This window comes from Excalfactoria chinensis, chromosome 23 (genome assembly GCF_039878825.1).
Source record: "Excalfactoria chinensis isolate bCotChi1 chromosome 23, bCotChi1.hap2, whole genome shotgun sequence".
Lineage (NCBI taxonomy): Eukaryota > Metazoa > Chordata > Aves > Galliformes > Phasianidae > Excalfactoria > Excalfactoria chinensis.
Window position 1 is genome coordinate 1,753,538 of NC_092847.1, and position 24,608 is coordinate 1,778,145.

The window sequence follows — 24,608 nt, forward strand, 5'->3', positions numbered from 1 at the left end:
GCTTATAGGGCTGAAGCACAGGGTCCTCCTGCAAAGCATGCTCTCCTTAATGGGTATTTACTTACTTTAACTACTCCATCTGATAGGCAGTGTGAAATAGAGTGGGCAGGGAGGGGAAGCACTACATCCCCTGCACTGTAGGTGACTCAAACAGCACTGACGTGCTAACAAACCTTGGCCTCCCTCTGCATTTGCTTGCTCTGTTTGGAGCTTGGGCTCCTTCAAACCAAAGAAACAAAGCGAGAGGAAAATAAAGACGAGTCCTGAGCTCTGTAAGGTCACGGGTGGGAGGTTTGCCAACATCTGTGTACCTCAAACAGAGCTCAACCTGTTTGTTTGGGGAAGGAGGAGCACCTGGATCCGGCTGCTTTCTGCCCCCATCCCCTTCCCATCAGCACAATATCACCCCCCAGATTTATCTGCATGGAAAGCATGTGTGAGCTGCACCCCAAAAGGCATTGCAGGCTCTCCCAGCACACCAAACCCTCCTGCACTATGATTTACATGGCCTCATCTGCAGCTTGATGCCTGCAACAGCTTCACTGAGAAACAGCCCCAAAGGGTCTTTCCTAGAGAGGGAGAATAAATCCCCTGCTTCCTGCAACTCTCACTTTGTTCCGCTTCCCCTGCAAGCGAACGTGGGTTTGTTCCCATCTTAGACAGCATCACAAGGGGGAAAATATGTGGGACAAAAGGGATGGGATGAAATAGCGCAGGCAAGCAGGCAGGTCTTAGAGAAAGCTCATACGTAAAGATGCTTTAAAAAGAAGCAACTCGAGCAACAGTGTCTTAAAGGGGAAGAGACAGCAAAAGGAGAAGTCAGAGTGGGATTGCTTGGTTGTGTTGGGGTACAGATGTTTGCAGTGTTATAGAATCATTAGGGTTGGAAAACACCACCAAGCCCAACCATCAACCATCCCCCCACCATGCCCACTATTTTGCCTTCACTGTTGCCAAGCTGGAGGCAATGGGAAGCTATAGGCTGCCATTCAGAACCACCATGAGGACCCCCCTCAGTCCCCTCTTTTCCAGCCCATACAAATCCATGGACCTCACACCTCCTGCCCTGACACAGGGATGGATGCAGTGACATGGGGACAGCACCTTGCATAGGTGCCCCCCTCCTGCACAGCCTGGGCCAGCAGTGCTGCCGTGGGCTGCAGCGTGGGGCCGGCTCAGCCTGCTGCTATATCCAGAGTAAATTCATCCCTGTATCCAGGCGGACAGATTTAGAAACGTCGCCTGAATTTCTCTTTTGTGCTCTTCCCACATCCTGCTCCGCTCTGCTACAACTCCTGCCTGCATGCATTTCATTTCCTAAAGAGCAGCGCTTAGCAACCCGACAGCCTTCTCACTGCAATGGGTTCCTCCCATCCCCAGCAGGGCAGCACGGCAGACATGCAGCCCAGGTCAGCAGCCCCAATGACACACATAGGAGATGCATCTCAGCACCTCCAGTACAGTTCTATCTGTGGGAAGACAGAAGGGTCTCCTCTTCCTCATTCCTCCAACAGCTCTCATCTGTACTTCCACAAAGCATTTCTGCTGCAGAGTAATATCCTCACTGGAGCAAAGGACGGGTAATTACAGAGCCTTCAAGTAAACCTTCTAAGCCAGTCAGCCCAAGTCCCCCAGAGGGGAAGCAGGTGAGGCTATAACACGCATTGCTCAAGAGATATGGATCTGGAGTGTTTTATTTTATAAAGATCTCTCCCCTCCCTTTGTGGTCTGCTTAAAAGAGATGGCAAAACCAACCAGGTGAGCAGCAAGCCACCGCAGCCAGCGCTCCCAGCCCCAATCTTCCATAGCAGATCCACCCCGTGCATCTGCTCAGCAAATAGCTGCTGCAGGAGGGAAGAATTGCCTGGCGTGAAGGCTGAGGCACGGCTCTTCTTGCTCCGGTTTGGAAAGGCGCCTTTCCCAGTTGCCTTCGGCTGCAAACAGAAGGAGGCAGGATGGGGCAGGTCCAAAGCGAACAGGGAGTGTGCTGGGAGAGTCTGGAGTGAGGGAGAGGAGCAAAGAAGGGCAGATGAAAGCACGAGACGGGCATGAGTCACATTGGCACGAAGCCCCTGGAGAGAGAGCCCTCAAGGAAAGGGCATGTAGTGAATTCCTGGTCAGGCAAAAATCCACTAACACAAAAGGCAACCAAAAATAGGCCCTTGCAAACCTGCCTGCCATGGCTCGTCATTCAGAGCTCAGTGTTAGGATGGCTCAGGAGTTGTTTCTTGGGCATAGGGGCAGCAACAGGAGTGTTCGGTGCCACCTATATGCCCCATAGAGAGCTCAGGCTGAGGTCAGCACGAGGCTGCAGATGCTACAGGCTCCCATGCAAAGAAACCCCGCTGCAGGCAGCAGCTTTCTGCTCAGACTTATCCACACCTACCCAAGGAAGGGAAGTTTCAGCCAGCATCCACAATCCAGCCCTCCCAAACCTTTAGGGAAGGCTTGGCTCTGAAGTCAAACGGCTCCAGTGCTTTCTGTCCTAAGCCCTGCTCATGTGCCTGGGGACCTGGAAAGCAACGCAGGCGTTGTCCTAAAGAACATGCAGCTGGGGCAGAGCAGCTTGCTGGAAAGCCAAGCACGGCTCCACTAGCAGCAGCTCATGCACAGCAAAAGGCTCAGGGGAAGCAGCACCTTCTCTTTGGTGCTTGTAGCCCCCAGACATTCTAGGTGAGGAATAAATAGATGGAGTTTAGGCTCTGCTTTAGGTAAAGGGAACAGGATTGGGCCCATTTCCCTGCCCTTCTTCTGGGTACACCCCAACTCTCCTCACCAAAGCAGCAGCTCCACACAAGCACACAAAGTCCTGCCCTGGAAGCACGCTGGAATAATGGCACAAGCACACCTGAGTGGCAAAGAGCCTGCAGGCACCAAACATCAGCCTGAGACATGCAGGCAAAGCCACGTAGGAGGGACACACCGCCCAGCTGGAACTCCTGACGTTTGTTCTTTGTTTGTACAAGCACCTGATTCCCCTCCCAGATGTTTGCAAAGGCTTGGCAAGCTGGCACGGTAGCAAAAAGTTAGCCTTTAATTAACCAGAAGTTAAATACAAAGAGGACGTCAGCAAGCTGCAGAGCTGCAGAGCTGCAGAGCTCCCCCCAGCCAATGCATGCAGCTCTCCTGCATGGCTGTCCCTGCATGCAGATGTTCCTTCAGTGTGTGAATAAGGGCTTTGCTGCTGGTGCTGCAGCTTGCATCCCTCCTGATCCCCTTCAGCTCCCCAAGGACTCCAATAGATCACAAAGAAACAAAGTCAGCCCTCCATCCCAGTGCTTCCCAGTTGGTCCCGGTGGATCCTCACATGCTTGGCCAGGTGGTCGTTGCAAGCAAAGTGCTTCTTGCAGGTGGCACATTGGTATGGTTTGATACCGGAGTGCGAGCGCTTGTGCTTGGAGAGCTCATCTGAACGGGAGAACCTGCAAGGAGAAGAGCAGCATGAAGCATTGCAAGCATCCCTTTGTTTCTCAGAATGGCTCCTTAGCACAGAGCAGGAACAGCAAACGAAGCCAGCCTGCAGCAGGGGAGCAGAGGTTTCCATGCCAAAGCGAATTAAATTGAGGATGCAGCAGCAAAGGCTGCAGGAATAGCCAGCGCTCACCCTGCTTTGGGCTGTGTGATGTCCACACCTGGTGTAGATCAGCTCCACCACCTGGAAAGTCCCTTTAACCACACGCACATCCCTGCTCAATTCTCCTGCTTGGCACAGAGCTCCAATAGGGAGCAGGGAGGTGATGCTCAGCCCTTCCAAAGTGTCACCTCAGAGAGGCCTGGGGTTGGTGGCACTGCAGGGCGCTTTGCACATCCGAGTGCCAGGGAGATGCTGGAGAGAAGGACTGGGCAGGATTTACTCCTCTTCTGCCTCTATGGAGCCAACACAGATGGCAGGATTATTAGGATGGAAGGGTTTTTCCATCTGGCTGAAACGTGCCCACGCAAAAAGAAGCACAAAGGAAGGAGCTTCAGATGTAACCCCAGACTCCCAGCAATAGGATTTCACGCTCACACCTGGTACAGCAAACACACAACGCTTGCCCTTCAAAAGCTCTGTGAAGATTAAATGCATCCCAAGGCCGTCCTCACTTCATCCATGCAACCCAACCAGCTCCTTTCCAGCTCAAAAAGTGCCAAAACCCCCGAAGTTCCCACTTACCTCCAGCCACAGTCAGGCCATGCACAGCTATAGGGCTGTACACAGGGGCTGTGGGGGCTTTCGGACACACAAGGGCTGCTTCCTGATCCTGGACACCTCCCAGCATCCCCGATCCCATTGGGTTGGGTAATGGGGCGATCTTGATGTACTTTTGGTCCAAGAGGGTTACAGGGGGCTGGAGCTGAGGAAGGAGGGATAGGTTTTGTTCCCTTTAAGCTGATGATGAGCAGTTGGGTCACTCTGAGAGCACGCTGTGCCTGCAGGCTGCTGTTATCCAGCTGGAGAGGCTGGATATGGGGCACAATGAGAACATCTCCATCAACTGCCGCCTGTACTGTCAGTGGTCTTTGATAATAAAGATGCCGTGGCTCTAAAAACCCACATGCCAACCCTCTTCCTTATGTAGGCTGCTAAGGGCTCCATCCCTTCCAGGAGCAAACTTATTAAGGCTAAAGTACACAGTGCAACTCTTCCACCTGCACCAGAGGGCAGGCATGTGCTGCTGGATGGCTCACAAATGGCACGGCCAGCCTGCCTTGTCTTGGTTGTCTCTTAATGAGGTCTTGGATGTCTCTAATGAGGAAAACGAGTTTCCAAGAGAAAGAAAACCGATGCCAAAGTCACCTGGGAGTGTTTTCCAGAGTAAACAAGTCCATGAGATTATTGCAGAGCTGCAAACCTGTTGAGCCAGTCCTCCTTATCAGCGCTTCCCCAGGGTCCTGCCAGCTGGGAGAGGAGATTTCTGAGAAGCAGCTTGGATGTAACAGAAAGACTTTTCCTTTAAGAAGCTCCCAGTCTGCCCGGAGCTGCTCTGCATCGCTTGGGGCTGCCCACATTCATCCCCAGCACAACTCTGTGCCAACAAGCCGTGATGAGCAGAGCCAGCTCTGCCCCCCCATGTGAGGTGAAGAGCTCGGCCTGCAGGCTGCGTGTTTTCATCGCAACACAAATCCCTGCTCTGAACCATCACCTGAAAGGCAGCACCAAATCGCAGCCCTGCCTCCATCCCAGTGCTCTGATCCCCCTCTGATCTCTGCTTCCTGACCCTCTCATCAGCTTTGTCTGCACGCATCAGAGGCTCCAAAGAGCCTCCCCCCCTCCGGCTACCAAACACTGCTGTTTCCCAACCTGATTTTCCACCAGGCTCTCCCTTTGCAGAGCAGCTCCATCCTTTCAAAAACACCCCCAAGGGTGACTGAATTACCCCACGGATTCCTCAGCTCACAAGGTTTCTTTCCTATAAATCCCACAGATCCAAAGCCCACACTTCTGAAGGGCCAAAACTAAAGATGCTTAGTAGTGTTGCCACGCTGAGCAGATCCAGCATGGGGATCCAATGGGACCCCATCCCCACCAGCCCCTTAATCTCACCTGTTGGGCTCCTCGCTGCCACCGCTGTCCCACCGCCCCGGGGCGGCTCCGAGTTGCTGCTGCTGCTCCTCCTTGCTCTGCTCTCATTTCATTCCGGCTTTTGAGAGAAAGAAAAGGACGAAGGAAAAGCAGCCGTGTCCGAACAGGTAGCGATAAAACTGAGAGCGGAGGGGACGGGACGGCTTCGGAGCCGCCGTGGTAATAGCGCCCTCTAGCGGCGTATAGCAGTATAGCAGCATAGCAGTATAGCAGCATAGCTGTATAGTAGTATAGCAGTAACACACAACCCCCGTCCGTTCAACGCCTTTTTATTTCCTCCTTAATAAAATTATATCAGCCTCCTTCTGTATACAAAATATCCACTCTGCTGAATAAATAAGACGTCTTGCCTTGCAGACAGTATGTGATCACGAAAGGAAAAACAGCATCAAACTCCCTTCCCTCGCCCAGAGACCCACAGCAATCATCTCCTGTCACAAAATACATTCTCCCTTTCCCCCTCTGCATCCCAACTCACCCCCAAAACGACCAGCTTGCAAAAGGAAAGGAGAGGCACAGTGTGGCAGAAATGCACCTATAGAAACAGAAGGGCTCCCAGCAGCAGCCTGCGAGGAGCTTGCAGCCATACCTATACATGATAGGGTATGATCGAGCCCTAGGGAGGATCCTGTGCTCACATAGGTTAGATCAGTGTCAGTGTGCAAGAGGTGTGTGCTTTCGTTTGACAGCCTGACCTAGGAAGAAAGGCTTTTGGTAATGACCCAGGAGCAGCTTGCATGCTGTGTGGCTTCCTATGCTGCTCCCTTGCAGACAGCCCTCATCTGTCTGGGTTTGGGCTCCCACAGGGGATATAGGGTTAGCAAAGAGCAACCAATGGGGTCTTGGCAAGAGCTCCTCCCTGCACCCATCTGCCCGCTGTGCTGGGTGATGGCAGAGGGCCCAGCAGAGCTCCTGGTGTAATAGGAGGGTAAGGAGGAAAGGAGCAATTACGGAACCCACAGGGTTTCACTCCAGCTGAGCAAATGGAAAGATGGAGCTGAGAAATCAGAGTCTTTTGGTAGATAACCAGGGAGCTCTTCTCACACTTGCTGAGCTGACTGGAACAAGGGCAGCACAGCCAGGACATGGATGGATGGTTAGATGGGACCCCATCCCTGAGGAGGAGGAGCTGTGTTCCAACCAGCTCTCAGCTCAGGCCAAGGTAAGACACCAAACACCCACCTGGAATGAAGGGGAACATTCCTCTGCTGGGGAACTGGGAAGAGTTTCAGCCTTCCACTCTCAAGGGACAGCTATGAGTTAAGGCTCAAGACATTGGCTCTCACATTCCAAACCAAAAGATGTTATGAGACAAGGCTGCCGACCCCTTGAGCCCATTGCTCCCTCAAGCATCACTTGGATGTTCTTAATGATGCTCTCAAGGCCCTCATCAGGCACTTAATGGCAAAGTGTTCCAGCACTCAGGCAGGGACCTCTTTGAAAACCCTCAATCGGAGGTTATTGATCCCTGTGAGCATTCAGGAAGTGCTGCACCTTTGGTATTGACCTTTCTGCCTGCAGGACTTCCCACTGAAGGCTGGGGTGGAAGCCCACATGGCAAAACTGCTTCCTCTTGATGGTTGTGCAGCTGCCAAATCCATTCCCAGAACAGCTGCATTTCAGCACATGGGGCTCCTTGTGGGCTGGATTATAATGGCAGGCATATAATTTGAGGAGAAATACAACAAAAAGAGTCACCCCTTACGGGAAAGATACATTTAAAAGCAGTGAGGAGAAGCCCTCCCAGGACCCCGCCTGCAGACAGCAAAAGGGAGTATAATCTCACTTCCATGCCAAGGAATATTCTGACACGACCTTGCAAAAATAGCAACGTTTTGCCCTTCAGCAGCGCCTCACCAGCACATCTCAGAGCCCACGCACTGAACACTGCTCACAAACACTTGGTTTGCAGCTAAAACTGAGGGCTGCTGAGACCCAGCGTGCCCCCCCCAGCCCTGCCTCCAGATGTTTGTGCCTCTCTCTGGGCATTGCTTGCACCGTGTCAGAACCTAAGTGCCAATTGCAAGCCAAGATCTTGGCTTCTACTCAGCATAGGGGTGATCTCTGAGCATTGGTACAGCTTGGCCAGCAGAAGGTGACTCACATCTACCCAGCAGCATTGGTCCCAGTGTTATGGGATTGAGAGGCACTTGGAGCAGATAAGAATGTGATGAGGTCTGTTTGTTCCCAGACTGCCTTCCTGGAGGGCTCTGCCTGCTCTCCTCCCTCACTGCTGGACTGAGCCCTTGTGATGCTGCAGCATCATTCAGGGGTTGGGTATAGGAGGTGCACACCAGTATGGATCTGGTGGGAGAACTACTCAGTAAGTTGAGTACAAGTGGAAGAGGATACACCCGTCATTGGAAGGCAGGAGAGCCAGTGGCTCTTCCCCCCCTCCCCACACCCATTACTAAAGGAAAAGCCTGATTCCTTCCTCCCCCCCCAACAAACCCCAATGTGATCCCTTTGGTGTTGGCTGTGCAGTGCTTACTTATGAGAAAGGCACCGTGTAGAAAGCACTGATGGCCCAAAGCACAATGCCCCAATGCCTCCTATTTACACCTGAGATTATCCCTGCTGCCTCTTTGCCATCCCCAGCCCCAGAGCAGCACTGGGGCTCCCAGCAGCAGCATGGGGACAGCACACACGACACGGGGCACCCCACGAGCAGCCATAGGGATGCGCACACCCCTCATCTTGGCACCCACCTGCTGCCCCCATCACACTGAATGCTTGGCCATGTCGCTCTTATCAAAGACAACTTTGGTTGCAAAGTAAATGGCAACGAGGCCGAAACCAGCAGCTGACACCATGTAGGCAGTCACCGACTGCGTAAACTGGACGATGGACCCCATGAAGAGAGAGGGGACAACCTGAGAGAGGAGGAAAGCACTGTCCAAAATGGCCAGGTCCAAACAGATCCCTCGACCTGGAGGCACCGAGTCCGGCTCACCCACTATCATCATCAATGAGACATCGCAGGAAGAGCTGCCACAAAGGGCAGAGCTGGCAGCTGGGGGAGAGGAGGAAGAGGAGGATGAAGAGTAGAGGCCCCCGGTGTGTCCGTTCTGGTAAGGCAGCTTCTGGTTGGAAAGGTGGCCTTTGGGGAAGGCTGATTTCTTGTCTGATCGAGCCGCGTCTCTCTCCTCTTTGCTCTTGTATTTATGCAAAAATACCTGGTGGAAAGAAGGAGGGCGTGTGAGGAATGAGGAGGGAGGGTGGAGGCCATTGAGCGAGGTGGGGGGTCAATGGGGGGAGAAACCACCCTGTGCTGGGAGTGCTGGGTGTGCTGCTGTAGGGGGGAGAGCCTGGCCCAAGTGAGGTGCCCTCCAGGAGCCAGCCTGGCTCTTTCTGGCTGGCACAGGGCTCAGAGCAGCCCTGACTCATGGGGAGAGCAGCCAAGAGGTGCCTACGCTGCCTTGAAGCAGAGCACTGCAGCCCAGTGCCAGCCCTGAGCTTGGGGACGTGGTGTTATGAGACTGGGGTTGTCACCTTCCTGGCTGGGGAGGTGACACACTGAGGTGCTCTGCTGGGACAGGAGCAAAGGGGCAGAGCCCACAGTGGGAGCATCACAGAGACAGACATCCCTCTGAGCACAAGGAGAAGCCTTTATAAGGCGGCTGAGGCCTTAACAACCTGGATATAAGGGACAACAGCAGTGAGATCACAACGCTGGGGGCTCAGGAGAAAGCTCCCTTCTCAGCTCTGTGCAGACCTGGAGTGAGATGCTCTCCCCACTCAGGCTGCAAGAGTGGAGGAAGAAAAACCTCAGGGCATTTGCAATTATGCACAACCACTGGTCTGTATAGGGTAGAGCAGATAAGGAAGGACAGGTTCATCCATTATCCGCATGATGAAGTAGAGCAAACAAAGGAACTAAAAGGGGGGGGGAACCAACAGTGCCTGTTTGTGAGCAGAGAACACTGTGTCCAGCTCCAGGGCTCAGAGGGGATTGCTGGACACCCTTGCCTTGTGCAGGAGGGATAGGGACAAAGACTGCCAGCTTCCTCAGCCCTATTGCAACCACCCGGCTGCACCCAGCCCTGCCCCAGTGTGTGTCAGCACCAGGCAGCTGCTGTTTGCACTGCTCCAGGCCATGGCTGCACTTCTGCAACACAAACAGTTTCAGGTCCCATCAGAGAAGAGAAACCAGACAGGAACTTCACAGAGCAGGAATCAGCTTCCAAAGGGTTTTCCTTCCACCAGTCAGGCTCTGCTCAGCTGCTCACTGCACCCTTCAGCCCCTCGAGTCTGGGCTCAGAAGCACAAACCCAAGCTGCCATAATATATATATATTATATGTTTCACTGATCTTCATTATGTGGACAAAAACTGTAACTGGGGCCTCAGGTCAGCAATGCTGAGAGCACAGAGGGATGTTGGACACCCCTTTTCACTTGCTTCTCTCTCCCATCCTACTTAATGCTTGCTGTGAGCAGGGGAGGCTTAGGGCAGAAGATGCTGAGCTCTCTTTTCTCCTTAATGTCATGGGAGTCCTCAGAGAGGACACAGCTTGGGGATAAGAGGTGAAGGAAGAGAATCTTTGTGTGCTCCCACTGCACTCCCAAGCTGTTCTGGCAGCTCCAGAGCAGATCCCTACCTGTTTTTCATGATGGTAAAGCGATGCCAACGTGTACGGCAGGATCTGGAGTGCAGAGAAAGTGAAGCCTGTTAGAGCAGCAGAGATGGTGACAACGATGACGCTGTGGGAAAGGCACATGACGAAGGCAGCAGCAGGGAAGAACACCACGCTGGCCAGGTAGACAGTTCGTGTCCCAAACTGCTTCACCATCCGGTCCATGATTGTCGAAAAGAAGATGGAGGTGACGCATTGCAAGAAGAGTCCCAAACTGCCCATCCGGACACCTGGAGGAAAAGAGAGGGTCAGACATTGCCATGATGGATTCAGGCAGCTGAACACCTTTCAGCCTCAATCTGACCCTGCAGTGCCCGACAGCACGGCCCTCATATGCTCCAAGGCTCCCTGGCCTGACTGGAGGGGCAATGGGAAGTGGGAATCCAAATGGCATCCTTCTCCTGTAAGGTTCTCGTTCTCACTTTATTCTAAGCCAAGATCTGTCACCTGCCCATAAACCAGGATCTGTTATCTGATGCCTAAAGCAGCAACAGAACAAAAGGAGCAAGAAATTGTGCTCCAGCCAAGGGAAAGTATACAACAACCACTGAGCAACTGCCGTATCCGGTAGCAATCCGGACCTCACCCTTTGCAAAGATCTATCAGATTTCAGGGAATTAAAACCATTAACTCTTTGAAGCGAGGATCATTACTCAACACGTGTTTCAGTGACTGCTGGCACAATGGAGCCCTGACCTGCAGGAAGCTTTACAGTGCAAGTGTTAAATAATAATTAAGCTCTTTCTTAAGTTAAACAGACGCTCGGCACAAAGAGGCGGTTGTACTGCAGAGGCAGTGAGTGGAAAACCCAGAGGGCAAGGTACGCAGCTGGGGAAGGAGGGCCAGGGAAGTGCCTCCAGGAATAATAGACTTAGATCTGTAAGGGGGGGGGAAAGAAGGGATGAATGGTGGAGTCAAAGCTCTGGGGCAACACAGCCACCAAACAGAGGACGGCAGGCAACTATAGCAGGCCCAAAGTTGGGGCTGCACTGCCAGCTCTACTCCTGTGCTTGGTAGCTCAAAGATGGGTTTCCCTTTTGATCCACTGTGGGTCACGGTAGAATGCTTTCTCCTGACCCAACTGCAGCAAATCTAGTTTAGCTGTGATGTTGTTTTCGCATCACTGGTAGAGCTGAACCCATTCCTAGTTCCCACTCAAAAAACCCAACCCAGTTTATTTCTTACCTTCATCATAGCGGCGTCTGGCATCCGTGCCTGGCTTGGCTCTGGGGACACCGTGGTACAGCCCTTCCCCAACAAAGTCCGTGTAGAACAGCATGAAAGTCATGAGTGCCATCCAGCTGCAGAGCTCAGCCACAAACAGGCGCCGGATGACTTTGGGGATGCGGCAGTAAAGGCTGTGAAGCCTTGGCACCAACGTGCAGAAGTTTCTCAGGGTTTGCATCACATGCCTGGCCTGAAGGAAGCTCCTGGAGAGCAGGCAAGAGCAGCAGCCAGAGGGTGAGGGCTTAGGGAGAGCATCCTTCAGTGCTGGACCATCCAGAGCATCCGCTTGGGCAGCTGCTTCTTCGGTCACAAAGAGGGTGGCCAGCACGCAACCAAGGAAAATGACAGCGAGGAGGCTGAAGAGGCAAGTCTCCTGTCCTCCCAGGTATGGGGCCAGGAAGCTGGCCCCCCAGTCAATGGCTGGAAGCAGGTAGCCAATGCAGCCCCCCAAGCTGATCATGAAGGCGTACATGGAGAAGGCCTGGCGGCAGTTATCCTGCTCCTGGAAGAGGTCTGAGAGCAATGCCTCCAGGGGGGTGAAGCAGACCTGGCCACAGAAATCCAGCAGCCCAATGCCCAGGATGAGGAAGGTGATCTCCAGAGGGCGAGTGTTGAGAGCAAACAGGCCGGCCAGGCTGCTGGCATGAGGGATGATGAAGAGGCTCAGCAGGACTCCCAGGCACAGCACCCAGATGAACGGCCGCCTCCGGCCATAGCTGCTGTGCCAATGGTCGCTGGCGGATCCAATCAGAGGGACAAAAACCAAGCCAAGGACAGGTCCTATCCCTGGAGCAGAGAAAGAAATGGCATTAGAGGATGGAATAGGACAGGACGTACATCTGTGTGCATGGTAACAAAAGCCTGGGGGCATTTCTGGAACTCAGTGGGTCACAGCCTCCTCCTGCAAACACAAAGCTGCCCCGATATCACAGCAGTCCTGCAAACACCCCCCCCCCCACACACACACACACACATCTGCACGCCCTCATTCACCCCTGAAAGGAGAAACAAACCCCAAAAGGATGAGGGAGAAGCAGCCTACCCAACACCATGGTCATGAACTTCTCTTCCACTCCCACTTCCAGGAGCAATGGAGGCACGTAGGTGATGCCAGCAGCCAAGCAAACCTCCAGGCCAAACGTCAATGAGTTGAGCAGCAAGAGCTGAGCCCTGCGGTTGTGCAGGAGCACATTGAGAGCCATGCTGCCCCTCACTGCCCGTGGGCTGCGGCGCTGCAGGGCAACCCGAGGTGTCCCACAGGCAAAGTCTGCTGGTTCTTTTCCCTTCCTGCTGCACAGATGCTGTCTCCCATTTTTAGCATTGGTGAACGAAGCGACTTATCCTCCTGCTGAGCGATGAGGTCCCAATAATGGCAAGTCCAGGTGTGGGCAGGCAGGGATCCGCTCTGTGTTCACCCTTCTGCTCACATGCTGTGCTCTGAGAGGAGAGAGAGCTCGTTAGACAAGCAGGAAAGGAAAAGGAAAGGGCTCAGACCCGGTGACACACGGACACATCACAGCTGAAGGAGACAGCCCCTGAGCCAAGGGCCCCTGGGGGAGCTGTGAGGTTCTGCGACTCGTGCCAGGTGAGATGGGCACCTGTCAGAAATGGTTTGGGAAAATCCAATCCTGCCTTCGGGCTACAAGAGGTCTAATGACCCCTCGGTGTCCTGCTCAGCCTCATCTCGCACTGGGAGCAGAGACACAAAGGGCAGATCCTCCAAAAGGACGGAGCATCCCTTCTCCCAGTGAAATCAATTACGAGCCCTGTCTGAAGACAGGATGTCCATGGGGACACTCTGGAGACCTGAACCATGGTTTAATGATAGGGACACCTCCTGCCCAGCTCCTGGGGAAGCACTCACCCAAATCCTGCTGCCAGCCCCCAGCACGGGGCGCAGGGAACAGATGGTGCCTCCGTGGAGTTTCACAAACAAACCTGACCCACTTTAGCCCTGTCTAACAGTGAGCGGCAATTACCTTCCTCATTAGACTGAGTCATTTATTTGCCCTGTAACACGCTCCCTCTCCCCAGCCTTCTTCCGAGGGGAGAGGCCACCAGATCCGGATGGGGTCTCAACAGCTGAGAGAAGGAAGCAGGTGCTGCTTAGAAGCTTGTCAGCCCTGTTGCACTGTGCCAGCTAGAAGCAAAGCAACAGAGCAAGGCTTCCAGCATCCAGCCACCAAAACGTTTTGCTAAAAGCAGGTCTCGCTGTTCTGATCATGGATATCACTGGGACGTTCAGGAGGAGCAGTTTTATCTCTACCTGCCACTGTGTACAGTGGGGTTGTACAAAGGCAGAAGCATCACTCAGTGCTGCAGGGAAGGGCCGCAGCTCCCCCCAGCTGAGGAGCTGTCAGGCTGCCAATTACACACCATAAGCACTGATTGTTTTCCTACCGGGATCCCTCACCTTCCTTCTCTGTGCTCCCTCAGACCTTGACTGTCACAAAGGAGATCTTCTTTTAACAACATTTAAATGGCTCGCTCAAGGTCAAATAGCAATCTGACAGCAGGGGAAGGAACAGCAGCTTGTCTTTAATCTCTGCACTTCGCTTCAAAGGAACTCTTGGAGGCCCCAGCCATGCTCAGAGGCACTCGATCTGCAAGGAAGCGACTGGGGGCAGCAACCACCTTTCTTAGTTGTGGGCCAGACACAGGATGTCAGCCTTACTCCTCGGTGATGGGTACACAGCTGGCTGACAGCCTTGGGATAGGAAGTTAAGCTGCAGCCCTCCAGCTCCAGCAGAGGAAAAAGCAGCTCACAAAGCAAAGCCCATAGATGAGCTGCATCTGGATGGGTGATGCTGCATTATCAGCTGCTGAAATCCCACTGCTGTAGCCTGGGGTGTGGAGAGCTCATAGAGGGAAACGTATCCCGCCTTGGATAGGAAGTAAATGATGCCTCACACACACAAATGCACAAGGAAATAAAATCTTCTGCTCCTTATCCCTGTGATATTTCTAGCACTGATTGACTAACGAGCACTAGGAAGAGGGAAGAAATAGAAATAGAATAGGTTCACCTGAATAGAAAGAAAGAGACCCATCTCTTCCCCTCTCCACACTCTCAAAGGACTTCAGCAAGGAAACAGATCCCACTGTACCCAGTGCCAATACCCATCCACAAAAGGGATAAGTGGAAAGCTTGCAGTAGCCAGGACTCACCTCCTCCATGCTGAACAGGACAGCAGATCCCTGCAGCACTCCCCAGAGCCAAGCCTGAGTACATAGCATTCAGGAAGAGCTCCTTAAGCGGTGTGCAGGCAAGCAGAGGTGGAACACAGCAGCAGGTACACACGAGGGTTTGGTTTCTGGGCCCTCCCTGCCTCTTGATAACAGCACGTGGTGTGTTATTATAGCAGCACAGCCACACCTGTGCTGGGCCCCTCGTGTGTGTGTGTGTGTGGTGCTGAGCAAACACAGGCTGCCAACAGCAGCCTCACAGAGCCCCCGTCCCACATCAACTCAGAAGGAAATGCCCAGATACGGGCTCACAGCTGAACCTTGCCCAAAGCCCTGCCTTGGTTTCGATATTCGTCACCTCTGATCTGCTGGTGATTTGCAAACAGCACCTCTGCACTGCAGGTGTGGGCAGGTGACAGGGCAGGGACGGACAAATAGGGCTGCTGCCCCCCAGCAGAAGGACCATGCTGTTCCTCATTGCTGAAGGGCACCGCTCCTCCAATGCAATGGGACCTGATGCACCTCGTGCTGAGGAGCCCTCCACCATCAGCTGGGGGTGGCTGGCCAGAAAGCTGCAGGCCAGAAAGCACTTTTTGCCCTCTAGCCTCAGTTTCCCCAAGCTGCTACAGCACAAACAATGTTTGGACACATGCTGAATGCACTGCTGCTATCACACACAGGGACTCATTCACTGAGCAATACAGAGTGTAGAAAGTTAACCTCCCACTTCCTTTCTCATTGCAGAGGCTCCGGGTCACACCTTTTGCTTTCAGACAACACGAACACCCAGAGAAACGTTTTGAAAGTAGAGTTTGGATGTGGCCAAAAAAAAGCCTCATGGGTTCCTTATGAGGATCCACATCTTATCTCTCCTTAACCTTCCCATTCACTACAGGCACAGAAGAGCTGAGATCTCTCTGCACACAGCTACAACCTTCCTGATTTATGGCTGCCACGCACCTACCCCTAGTTAACCAACAGCTGCAGCAACCGTCAGACCACAGAGGATGAGATTCTCCGGTTGTTTGCAACCTGCCAGGGCTCCATAATAACCTGAGCTCTTCTTATAGGGGAAATCACTACCCCACATAACTGCCAAGGCTGGAGGCAGGCAGTGAGGCTGGGTAGGGGCTGCTGCAGGTGACACAGCCCCACACCTTCCCTCCACGCCACAGACTGGATGCAGAAATGCATTCCCCATGAGCAGCAAAGAGAGAGGGGAGGGCGCAGGGTATTGTCAGCCCTCGGGTTTTCCATTCATACCCACAACGTTACATTTCCAACCTTTCCAAAGGAGGCTCTTTATAAACGTTATTAATTCCCCGCTCCCTGGAAGCCCTTTGGAAGAAAGGGTGGGAGCGAGCACAAGAGCGAGCGCTTAGGGAAGGGCTGTTCATACAGTGCCAGATCCTTTCACAGCTATCAGTGTCCATTCACCGCAGCTGAATGTGAAATACACCATGGAGAATAGCTCTGGCAGCCTCGCGCGGGATGAAATGGAAAACTCACCTGACCTCTCCTGACCCTCTTCCCCTTTCCTCCCCCCCCCCCCCAGCCAAATCTCCTTGACCCCATTCACAGTGTGGGGAGAGGGGAGTGGTCACAAAGCGGCCGATGGGAGAATGGTGATGTATTTAGCCTCTCTGAATTAACTCTGCGTTTCCTTTGAGCTCAGGGCTCCATTATATCGGCAGCTCGGCTTAGGGAATGAGCAGCAGCGGGTGGAAATCCCCTTAGACCAGAACAAGACCTGAGTGCCACAACCTGTTTGAGATCCCTTTCCTTCACCCCACAGCACCCAGCAGCTCAGATGCTGGGAGATACGAATCCAGGATAAGCACTGGGTGCTACAGATGCCTCAGGGGATGGGGCAGAGCCCCAGGGCAGCTCCAATGCCTTCCACGTGGTTTGTTCATAATGAGGCATTGCAATTTGTTGAGATTGAGAGCTGTGCTTCGGTGCTGTATGGTAACAGCCTCCCTGCAGCGCCCACCATGAGGTTTGGCTGCTCTCAGAGCTATCAAAGGGGCACAGCTCCACTCGTGCTTGGTGCCCCCCTGAAGGACAGACGGATCCCTGCCCAATGAATGCACACACAGGCTTTCAGGTGGCTGTGGGCCACCAAACAACACCGTGCCACCTTAGCCATGGCTGCTGGAGCTCGTCAGGATGGGGTTCGAGATGCAGCCACCTTGGAGCTGTCGTGATCCATCCATGGCCACCTGAGAGCAGGGGGATGCAGGTGAGTGCTGAGCACCTTTGCAGCAGCAAGGGTGCGAGGAGCAGGTCAGGATCTGTCCCCTTTTGATCAACTGAATAAAGCAAAGGCAGCGGGGCAGGCTACGAGCAGCAAACAAAGGTCCCTGTGAGATGGATGAGAGGGTCAGAACATGCTTTTAAGAACAGACATAAGGAAAGGATGCTTTCCTGTCCTGGTTAGCAGCACTTGCCCACCGCAGAGCATCACTCCTCATCACCACACATCCTGAACCAGCACCAGTTCTGCAAGGAGCAGCTCCAGACCCCCAGGACAGGGTTTGGGGCTCTACATCAGAGCTGCAGCTTTCTTTTGCTATGGAACAGCCTGAGCTCTTGCTTTCATTCATGAGAAGCCCCTGTTCTGGGGTGGGAGGGGAAAATGAGAGATGATGCGGTTCCGCTTTCTGCTCGAGTTCATTTCTGCTGTTTAAAGTACTGTGCCCATCACTTGCTCTGACTCAGCCTTTCCCCCCCACCCCCTCCTTTCTTTTGTTCTTTTTCTATTATTATTATTAGCAAAAGAATAAAAAAACAACAAATCAAATTGGAGAGGAGGAAAACAAATAAGTGAGAAAAGCCCCCTCCAGGTGCCCCCCCTTCTCAACAGCACTGTACTGGGCTCAGATTATATCCAGCACTGCACAAGCAGGGTCTGTATTTATCTGTCAGCATGCAGAGCCCACCCTGCTGAGCTGCCTTTTCTCTGCCCTGGGCTGGGGGATCTCACTCTGTGCCCATCCAGAGGGCCCACAAAGGGGATTATGGAGAGCCCCCCTCCCATCCCTGCAGAGTAATCCATCAAATTATCCCTCGTTGGCATTGCTGTCCTCTTCAAAAGGGGGGGGGGGGGGGGGAAGAAAAGAAGAAAAAGAATAAGAAAGTGCTCCGAAGGCTTTTAAAGGCACTGAAATTACACTTGAGCCTGAAACGCTCCACCCAGCTGCCACAGCCCTCTGCACAATGGGCTGGTTGTGAAGGGAATACCAGGCAGCAAGGAACAGGATGAAGGCCACTGCCCTACAGGAATCTCAGAACCCCACAGAACCAATGCAGCGTGCACCCCACTGCTGGGAAGAGATGGGAGGTGATGGCTATACCCAGAGCAACCCCAGCCCTCTTCTGATGGGACCAAAGAGAACACGTGGCTGTCCCAGCACAGCTCAGCTCATAACACACAACTGCTGAGCTTTAATCACTAACTGGAAGTAAAAATTCCCCACCTGTTACAGAGAAGAGACGGGAGAGCAGAATCCCCAGCTGCTTCACTGTGTCTGCTTTGCCATGGTTGCTTGCAGGGCTGGGAAAATGGGAAGTGAAATAGGAACTCGTGGTTTGCAAGCAAAGCACAAATGCTGCGTAACGGCACGTATGAGTCCCTGCTGCCCCTCCTGCCTCCAGCACAGCTCTGGCTGGGACTTCCAGCCCATCAGATGGCTTCTTCACTTCTGGCTTTACTTGGAAACCTGTGACAGTCACAGGGACAGCCCTGATATCCCAATAGAGATGAGAGCAGCTGGCTCCAGCAGCTTGGCACTGCTCGGATAGCATCAGGCAACCAGCACGGATCTCTGCAGTCCCTTTTGCTTCAAGTTATGGGAGCGTGACCTCGCACTCTTCCTCAAAGGAAGGAGTCCTAGACACACACAGAACGCATGGGCTCTTTTGTAATCACATGCTAGTTAGTCCATTATTTTTTTCCTTTCCATGGTAATTTTCTGGTCTGCAGTTCCAGTTCTTCGTGCTGTATAAGCTGGATGCTAACATATCGCTCGGGAGCCCTTTGACCTCGGCTGGCAGGTTGGTGGGTTTCTCCCTCTCTTGTTTTCTGTCTCTAAAAATGAGGTCATGGCTTTGAATGAGACAAAGAGCTTTTGCAGTGTGAGGAACAGCCCCAGGACAGCTGTGAGCGCTGAGCCCCGTCCATCACATCGGCTCCTGAGCACACGAGTGGCTGCAGCACTACAGGAGCAGCAGCAGTTCCATGCACCCAGGATAGTGGAGCTCCTCACAGGCCCTGCAAGCAGCCAAGAGGTTGCTCCTCATCACAACAGACCGGTCATGAGGTCTGGGTCTGAAAACAAGAGATTCTATGATTTCACATATGCCCCAAACGGTCCAGATAACAGCAAAGATAAGAAGCAATCAGATGGTATCGTTTAAAGGCAGATAAGCTTCACTGAGAGATCGTTAGGGGGAACTTCAGAAGTCTTTTGCTCTCCTCGTTCTATCAGTTTCATGTATCACGGACTCCACACACGCAAGGATTTCGTTTTATGCCGTAGCCATCAATGCAGAACTCACAGCAGCACCAGTCAACTGGAAGGGGAGGTTTTTCCTTCTGAGAAGACAAGGCTCAGAGCTGCAATTCCTACAGGCAGCAAATGGAGCACAGCATTGTGCACCCATCCCCTCTCCTTACAACCTTGCTTCTGCTTCCAGCTCCAGGTACCAGCAAGGAGTTCAGGTCCAAATCTTCCTGGGATAGATAGCCAGCCTTCCCTGCTCTTGCCCTAAAGGCTCATCTGTGGCTATTGGTGTTGGACACAGTGATGAATGGGAGTATCTGAGAATTTGTCCAGCGGATGGATGGATCTCAAGCACTGATGTTGCAAGTAATACCAGTGGGCTGAAGGAATCCATGGCTGGAAGCACCCTTCCCACTTGCTCTCTTTTCACCTGCATGGTCAGACTCCCCTTCAGGATACACTTTGCCACCCTTCCAAACCTGGCTTTAGTCAGTCCTCCCCTTCCCAGCCCAATCATTGCTGCTCCAGCCTTGGCTGCAGCACAGCAGCCTTTTGTTCCAGCCCAGCTCCAGCTGCTCCCACTCCTGTGCACACAGCAGCCGTTTGTCACAGCGCACCTCTGGAGTCCAACAGCTCCCACACAAAGCACTCTCCTGTCACCACACATCGGTACCTGGTACACACAGAGCGCTGCATGGAAAGCTGCTGTCCTCTCATTGCTCCTTTGTGCTCCATCTCTTTGTATTTATGAGCTGCCTCCAGCCCGGACCTACAAGGGCGCTCTCTCTGCGGGTGGAACAATCCTTTATTCTGTTTGCACAACTCCAAGCAAAGCAGGAACATCCTGCAGAGAGCAGTGCAAGCAATAAGCGCTGCAGAGCGAGGGCATCCAGCAGCAGCACATGAATCCAGGTGCTGTGGATCCACATTGGGTGCTCTTGCTCCAAGCAGAGGATCTGCAGCCAGCATGAATTCAACAGCAAGCAACTCTTGGTGTCTGTGCAGAGAGGAGTGAGCACACCTACACCCACAGAGCAGCAAAGAGCTTCTCCTCTGTGTTTCTCCTATAAATAAAAAGCAGGCAGATGGGAGGAGATGGCAGAAGAGCAGCGGGTGTGAGGTCTGAGCAGCGGGAGGTCAGATCGCAGCAGGATCACTGCTAACATTGGGTAATGAAAGCGCAATTTGTGAGTTTTATTGCATGCTCCGCTGCAGCAAAAGTTGTAACCCATAAATCCCAAGCAGGATTCATAACTCTCCGTATACGCTCTCCATAACCGTGCACAAATTGGCTCTAGCCTCCTCTGCATGAACATGAACGTCATTTGAGTGCTGACAAGTCGCACGGATTTGAGTCACTGCACTCATTATATTTGCAGTTTTCCTTAAGCCTGAACTCCTGAAGACAAACAGAACTTCAGCTCCCAGCAGAGCAAAGGGAGAACCAGCCCTGCTCCCTGCATGGAAGAGAAGGACCTCAGACCTCACAGACCAAAACCACTGCCTATCGCTGCCTCAGTTTCCTCAGCAAACCACCCCCATTACTTTGCCAAAGGTTGAAAACAGCACAAGTAAAAGCATAATACAATGGGTGCTTTATAGCTCTGTGTTTTCGGAACAAGCAGCTCAATGGCTTTGTTGGTACATCAGCGACTTTCTGCAGTTCTATAACACAAAATTGGGTTCAGAGACTCTTAAAGTGATGAACAACAGCAGCACAAGAAATAGACCCCACCTGGGTCCTCCTGCATGGCATCCTACACTGCTTTACACCAACTTAGAGCTTCACAAACAACACATGAAGAGAGGCACAGTGCAGCAGGCGAGCAGCATTGTGTACAAAGGCAATGGGGTTTCCAAATTAGTTTTCATTTGCTTTCATACAGTTGTTGGAAGCAATGTGCAAACCCAGTGCAAACAGCTCTGGGTTCAGGTGCTCAGAGCAAGGCAGGGACATCACAGAGCAGCTGCCACCTCCAAAGAGCACCAACAGAAACACACTCATGGAGACCCACACATCTAATAGCCACCTCTGCCCTGATGCTTCGCTGTTCCATAGATGTGATGCTTTTAGAAGCAGATTCTTCAATACACACGCTGGCAAAGCTCCTACCCAGTGGCTTCACTACAGGACTGGGCCACTTGGGTTATAATTACTTTCAAACCTCATTATTGATTTTAGGGAGAACAGCGACCATGCTGCAGGGATACGGGTGGCCACAGAGTGCTCCTGGAGGGACACTTAGCAGGAGGAGAGCCACACACACACACACACCCATCTCTCCTATGGACTATGGCAATGAGCAAAGCAGACCAAAAGGTTTCACTTTCCAACTCAGCCACCAGCCCAGAGATTCTGGCTTCTTACATTGCATCTGCTGGTGACAATAAGCTACGAGCTTCCAAAAGAGGTGCTGCCTGGAATGTGCTCAGCAGCTGCTAGGATTCTGTTGTATAATAGTGGTGATAAGCTCAGAGAGCAGCCCGTGGGATTGCTGCTTTCTGTGCAGGTATCTCCAGGCTGCTGCAATGCACAGCCATGAGGTTTCAGCTCAGTGCTGCTCAACCAGAAGCTCCTCCAGAAGAGGAGAAGCTCCCACAGGAGACCCCACACCAGCTGTGTACATAGCGAGCTGCACGGCAACATACCCAACCAGCAGACAGCACAGGGAGAAACTCCCTACAAGGAGAAGCTTCTCCCTAAATCCTAAGATTGGCTTATGCCCTGAAATACAGGCATTTATATCCCTTGTAAAGCCCTCGTTTAATTTCCTATTAATTTGAGAGATTCTTGCTATCCATATCAAGTTTCTAATCCTTTCTTTCCCCCCTCAAATCCCATAAGCTGAGCCCTCTTGGCTCCCATAGCATTGTGCAGTAACAACTTCCAGAGCTGAAGGCACTGCAGGGCTCGCTGCTTTCAGCTTCACACACCTCTCCCACTAAAGGGCAGCACTGTGAGCTGTGGGTCGGGCAGGTCCAGCTCACCATAAATGAGAAGCAAATTGCAGGCAGGCTGAATAATAGGAACGGTTTAAAGGCTGGTACACGTTTTTCAGGAGCGCCCGCATCATTTCAGTGCCCGAATCATTTGGATGCTTTTGAAGTTCTTATTCATGTTCTATTTCTATAAATCCCTGATTATTCTCACGTTACACGCACATAAACTCCCCTCCTGAGCCCGTATGGAGGACTAGACCAGCAACAGACCCAGCCTTAAGCTGGGCTGCTTTCTCTTTGCTGTCCATGTTGAGGTCCGAAAGAGGACCAGGAAAATCATTGCTGAGATGTTCCCCCTCTACATTCAGTCTTGTTATTCTAAATGCAAACAGAAAAGCCCGGCACCTTGCCAAACCTGCCACCGCACTGAAAGCCCGACCCGATCCTGGTGCTCTTCTCTTCCTCCTAAAGCTGTCACCTACGGGACGACCACCACCGAGAAGCACCATAAACACCGAACACATCAAAGCTCGCAGCCGTGCCCGAGGTGGGAACTCTACGGAGCAGTCACACCGTGACACACTGACACCAAACCCAACGCAGCCCCGTGTGCTCCCCCCATACCCAAGAAGGGCACAACGCAGCAGCAAAACCACGCAGAGCCCTCAATGAGCTGCAACGAACGCCGCCTCCAGCCACGTGCTGCCTTCCTTTGATTTAAACATCCACTGACCTGCGCTCATAGATGCTCACAGATCCATGCAGGTACTCGGGGGGGGGTTCAGGAGGTGCACGCTCAGCTCTCGCTCCCCAGACCTTCCGCTCAGCTGTCCTTAAGCCGAACTCGGTCACAGCAGACGCCACTGAAACAACGAGAAGCGTGGGAAGCGCTCCGGACGCAGCTCCGGGGACTGAGAGGTGCCGCCCCGCAGCCGCTCTCTGTCCGGTTCCGCACACGTCGGATTTTCAGGTTTGGCTTTCCCACAGTGATGAACTCAAGCAGGGCGGCAGCCCCGGGGAGGATCGACGGAGCGGATCTCTTTTTGGCTGCAAGCAAGCCGCAAACACTGCCCTGAACCTTGCGAGCAGCCCCAGGCACCGGCCGAAGCATCCCCATCCCCATCCCCATCCCCATCCCCATCCCCATCCCCATCCCCATCCCCATCCCCATCCCCATCCCCATCCCCATCCCCATCCCCATCCCCATCCCCATCCCCATCCCCATCCCCATCCCCTACCTCAGCTCAGTCCCGGTGCAGCGCCCGCGTCTCCGCCGCCGTTTAAATGTGCAGGTGGGGGCGGGAACATGCGCTGCCGCGGGCGGAGCGGGGCCGTTGTTGGGGGGGGTCGGTCGGTCTGTCGGTCTTCCGCCCCTCTCCCTCCCGGTCCCGGCACCCTCGGGTCAGCGAGCAGCCGAGATTTTAAGAGCCGTCCCCTCCCTGCCCTCTTTCCCCCTCCCCCTTCCTCCTTTCTGCTGAGGAATTAGCAGCAGCCTGAATCGTTTCTCGTTTTGTTTGGTTTATCCTAATCTATTCATTACTTGTAATTGCTCGGATTGTATGCAAATGAATTCCATGCTATGGGAAGCTTGTGACCTGGCCCCTGGACATTATTCATGGTACATGACTGCTTCAAATCACATGGCGTGTGTGCACGGGGCGGGGGGGGGGGGGACGGACGGACGGACACAGACAGACAGACCGACCACGGACCCACACGCTGTCTGGCCCTCTCTGAGTAATGTCTAATTGCTCTCACAACAGCCAAACAAAAGTGGGAGCTGAGGAGCAACGAGCGCTGACCCACACGGCGAGCAGCACCGTCACACAGCAGCCGTCCTCAAACATCTGCAGCAACGCACACGGCGGGGACAGGGGAGAGGAAAACCGAGAGCACGGCACTGCAGCCCATCGGTCATCAGCAGGCTGCTGTCAATTGGTCCTATTTAATAGCCGGCTGTTTGTTTTGCAATGCATTGGCCCGGCTGCAGAAGCCGGAGTTACTTATGGAGTTACTTTGAATCCTCGCAGGGTCCCCTCCTCCTTTGGGCAACTTTGTACCTCTCAAGGTCAGAAATCCCATTTCCCAGTCGCGTTTCAGCTTGGGTCAGCAGGATGGCCTTGTTTTCAGCCAGCAGCTGTTCCCTCCCTGCTTGCTGAAAGGACTCACCCGTGTTGGAAAAAGCAGAGACACCTGCACGTGTTGTCACTCGATGAGGACTCGCTCACAGCAGACGAGGAGAAATGACGCTCCTGTTTCCTGCAATAAGGGGTTGTTTTTTTTTGGCACTTCAGATACAGCCAGAAACTCACTGGAAGGAAAATAACTGAAGATCTAGCAATGACTTCAGCTGGTAAAGTGCCAGAGGCTCACATTTGGGTGGGGAGAGCTACCCCTGTTCACAGGCAATGCAATAGCGACCAGCACTGCTCCTTTTATGCTCTTCCTTTGCAGCAGAGCACACACGGCTCTCATCCAGAGGATTCCTGAGCACTGGGGGGTCAGTGCTGCAGGGCTCTGCTCACACCAGCACAAAGTCAAGCTTCTT

General features: G+C 53.1%; 1 protein-coding gene across 5 annotated transcripts; it reads right to left on the minus strand.

Annotated features, from left to right (window-relative positions):
- Positions 1–5,820: 5,820 nt before the first annotated feature.
- SLC45A3 (solute carrier family 45 member 3) lies at positions 5,821–24,374 on the minus strand. 5 transcript variants are annotated; one of them, XM_072356303.1, is made up of 6 exons: positions 24,230–24,374; positions 22,794–22,923; positions 12,472–12,866; positions 11,388–12,215; positions 10,167–10,432; positions 5,821–8,742 (listed from the first exon to the last, which is right to left on the minus strand). In XM_072356303.1, exons 3-6 carry the CDS (start codon positions 12,629–12,631, stop codon positions 8,287–8,289), a joined length of 1,710 nt encoding a protein of 569 aa, XP_072212404.1. In that variant the 5' UTR covers positions 12,632–12,866; positions 22,794–22,923; positions 24,230–24,374; the 3' UTR covers positions 5,821–8,286. The 5 variants fall into 5 exon arrangements, with proteins under 5 accessions (XP_072212404.1, XP_072212403.1, XP_072212406.1 ...); XM_072356302.1 differs by lacking the exon at positions 24,230–24,374 and adding an exon at positions 23,299–23,477; XM_072356305.1 differs by lacking the exons at positions 22,794–22,923; positions 24,230–24,374 and adding an exon at positions 23,299–23,477.
- Positions 24,375–24,608: the final 234 nt, after the last annotated feature.

Excerpts from the sequence above, each read along its gene's own strand:
- SLC45A3 (XM_072356303.1), bottom strand. The coding sequence starts at position 12,631 with ATGGCTCTCAATGTGCTCCTGCACAACCGCAGGGCTCAGCTCTTGCTG. Across the intron at positions 12,216-12,471 it reads GTTCATGACCATGGTGTTGG|GGATAGGACCTGTCCTTGGC; the intron begins GTAGGCTGCTTC and ends TCTCTGCTCCAG. Across the intron at positions 10,433-11,387 it reads CAGACGCCGCTATGATGAAG|GTGTCCGGATGGGCAGTTTG; the intron begins GTAAGAAATAAA and ends CTTTTCCTCCAG.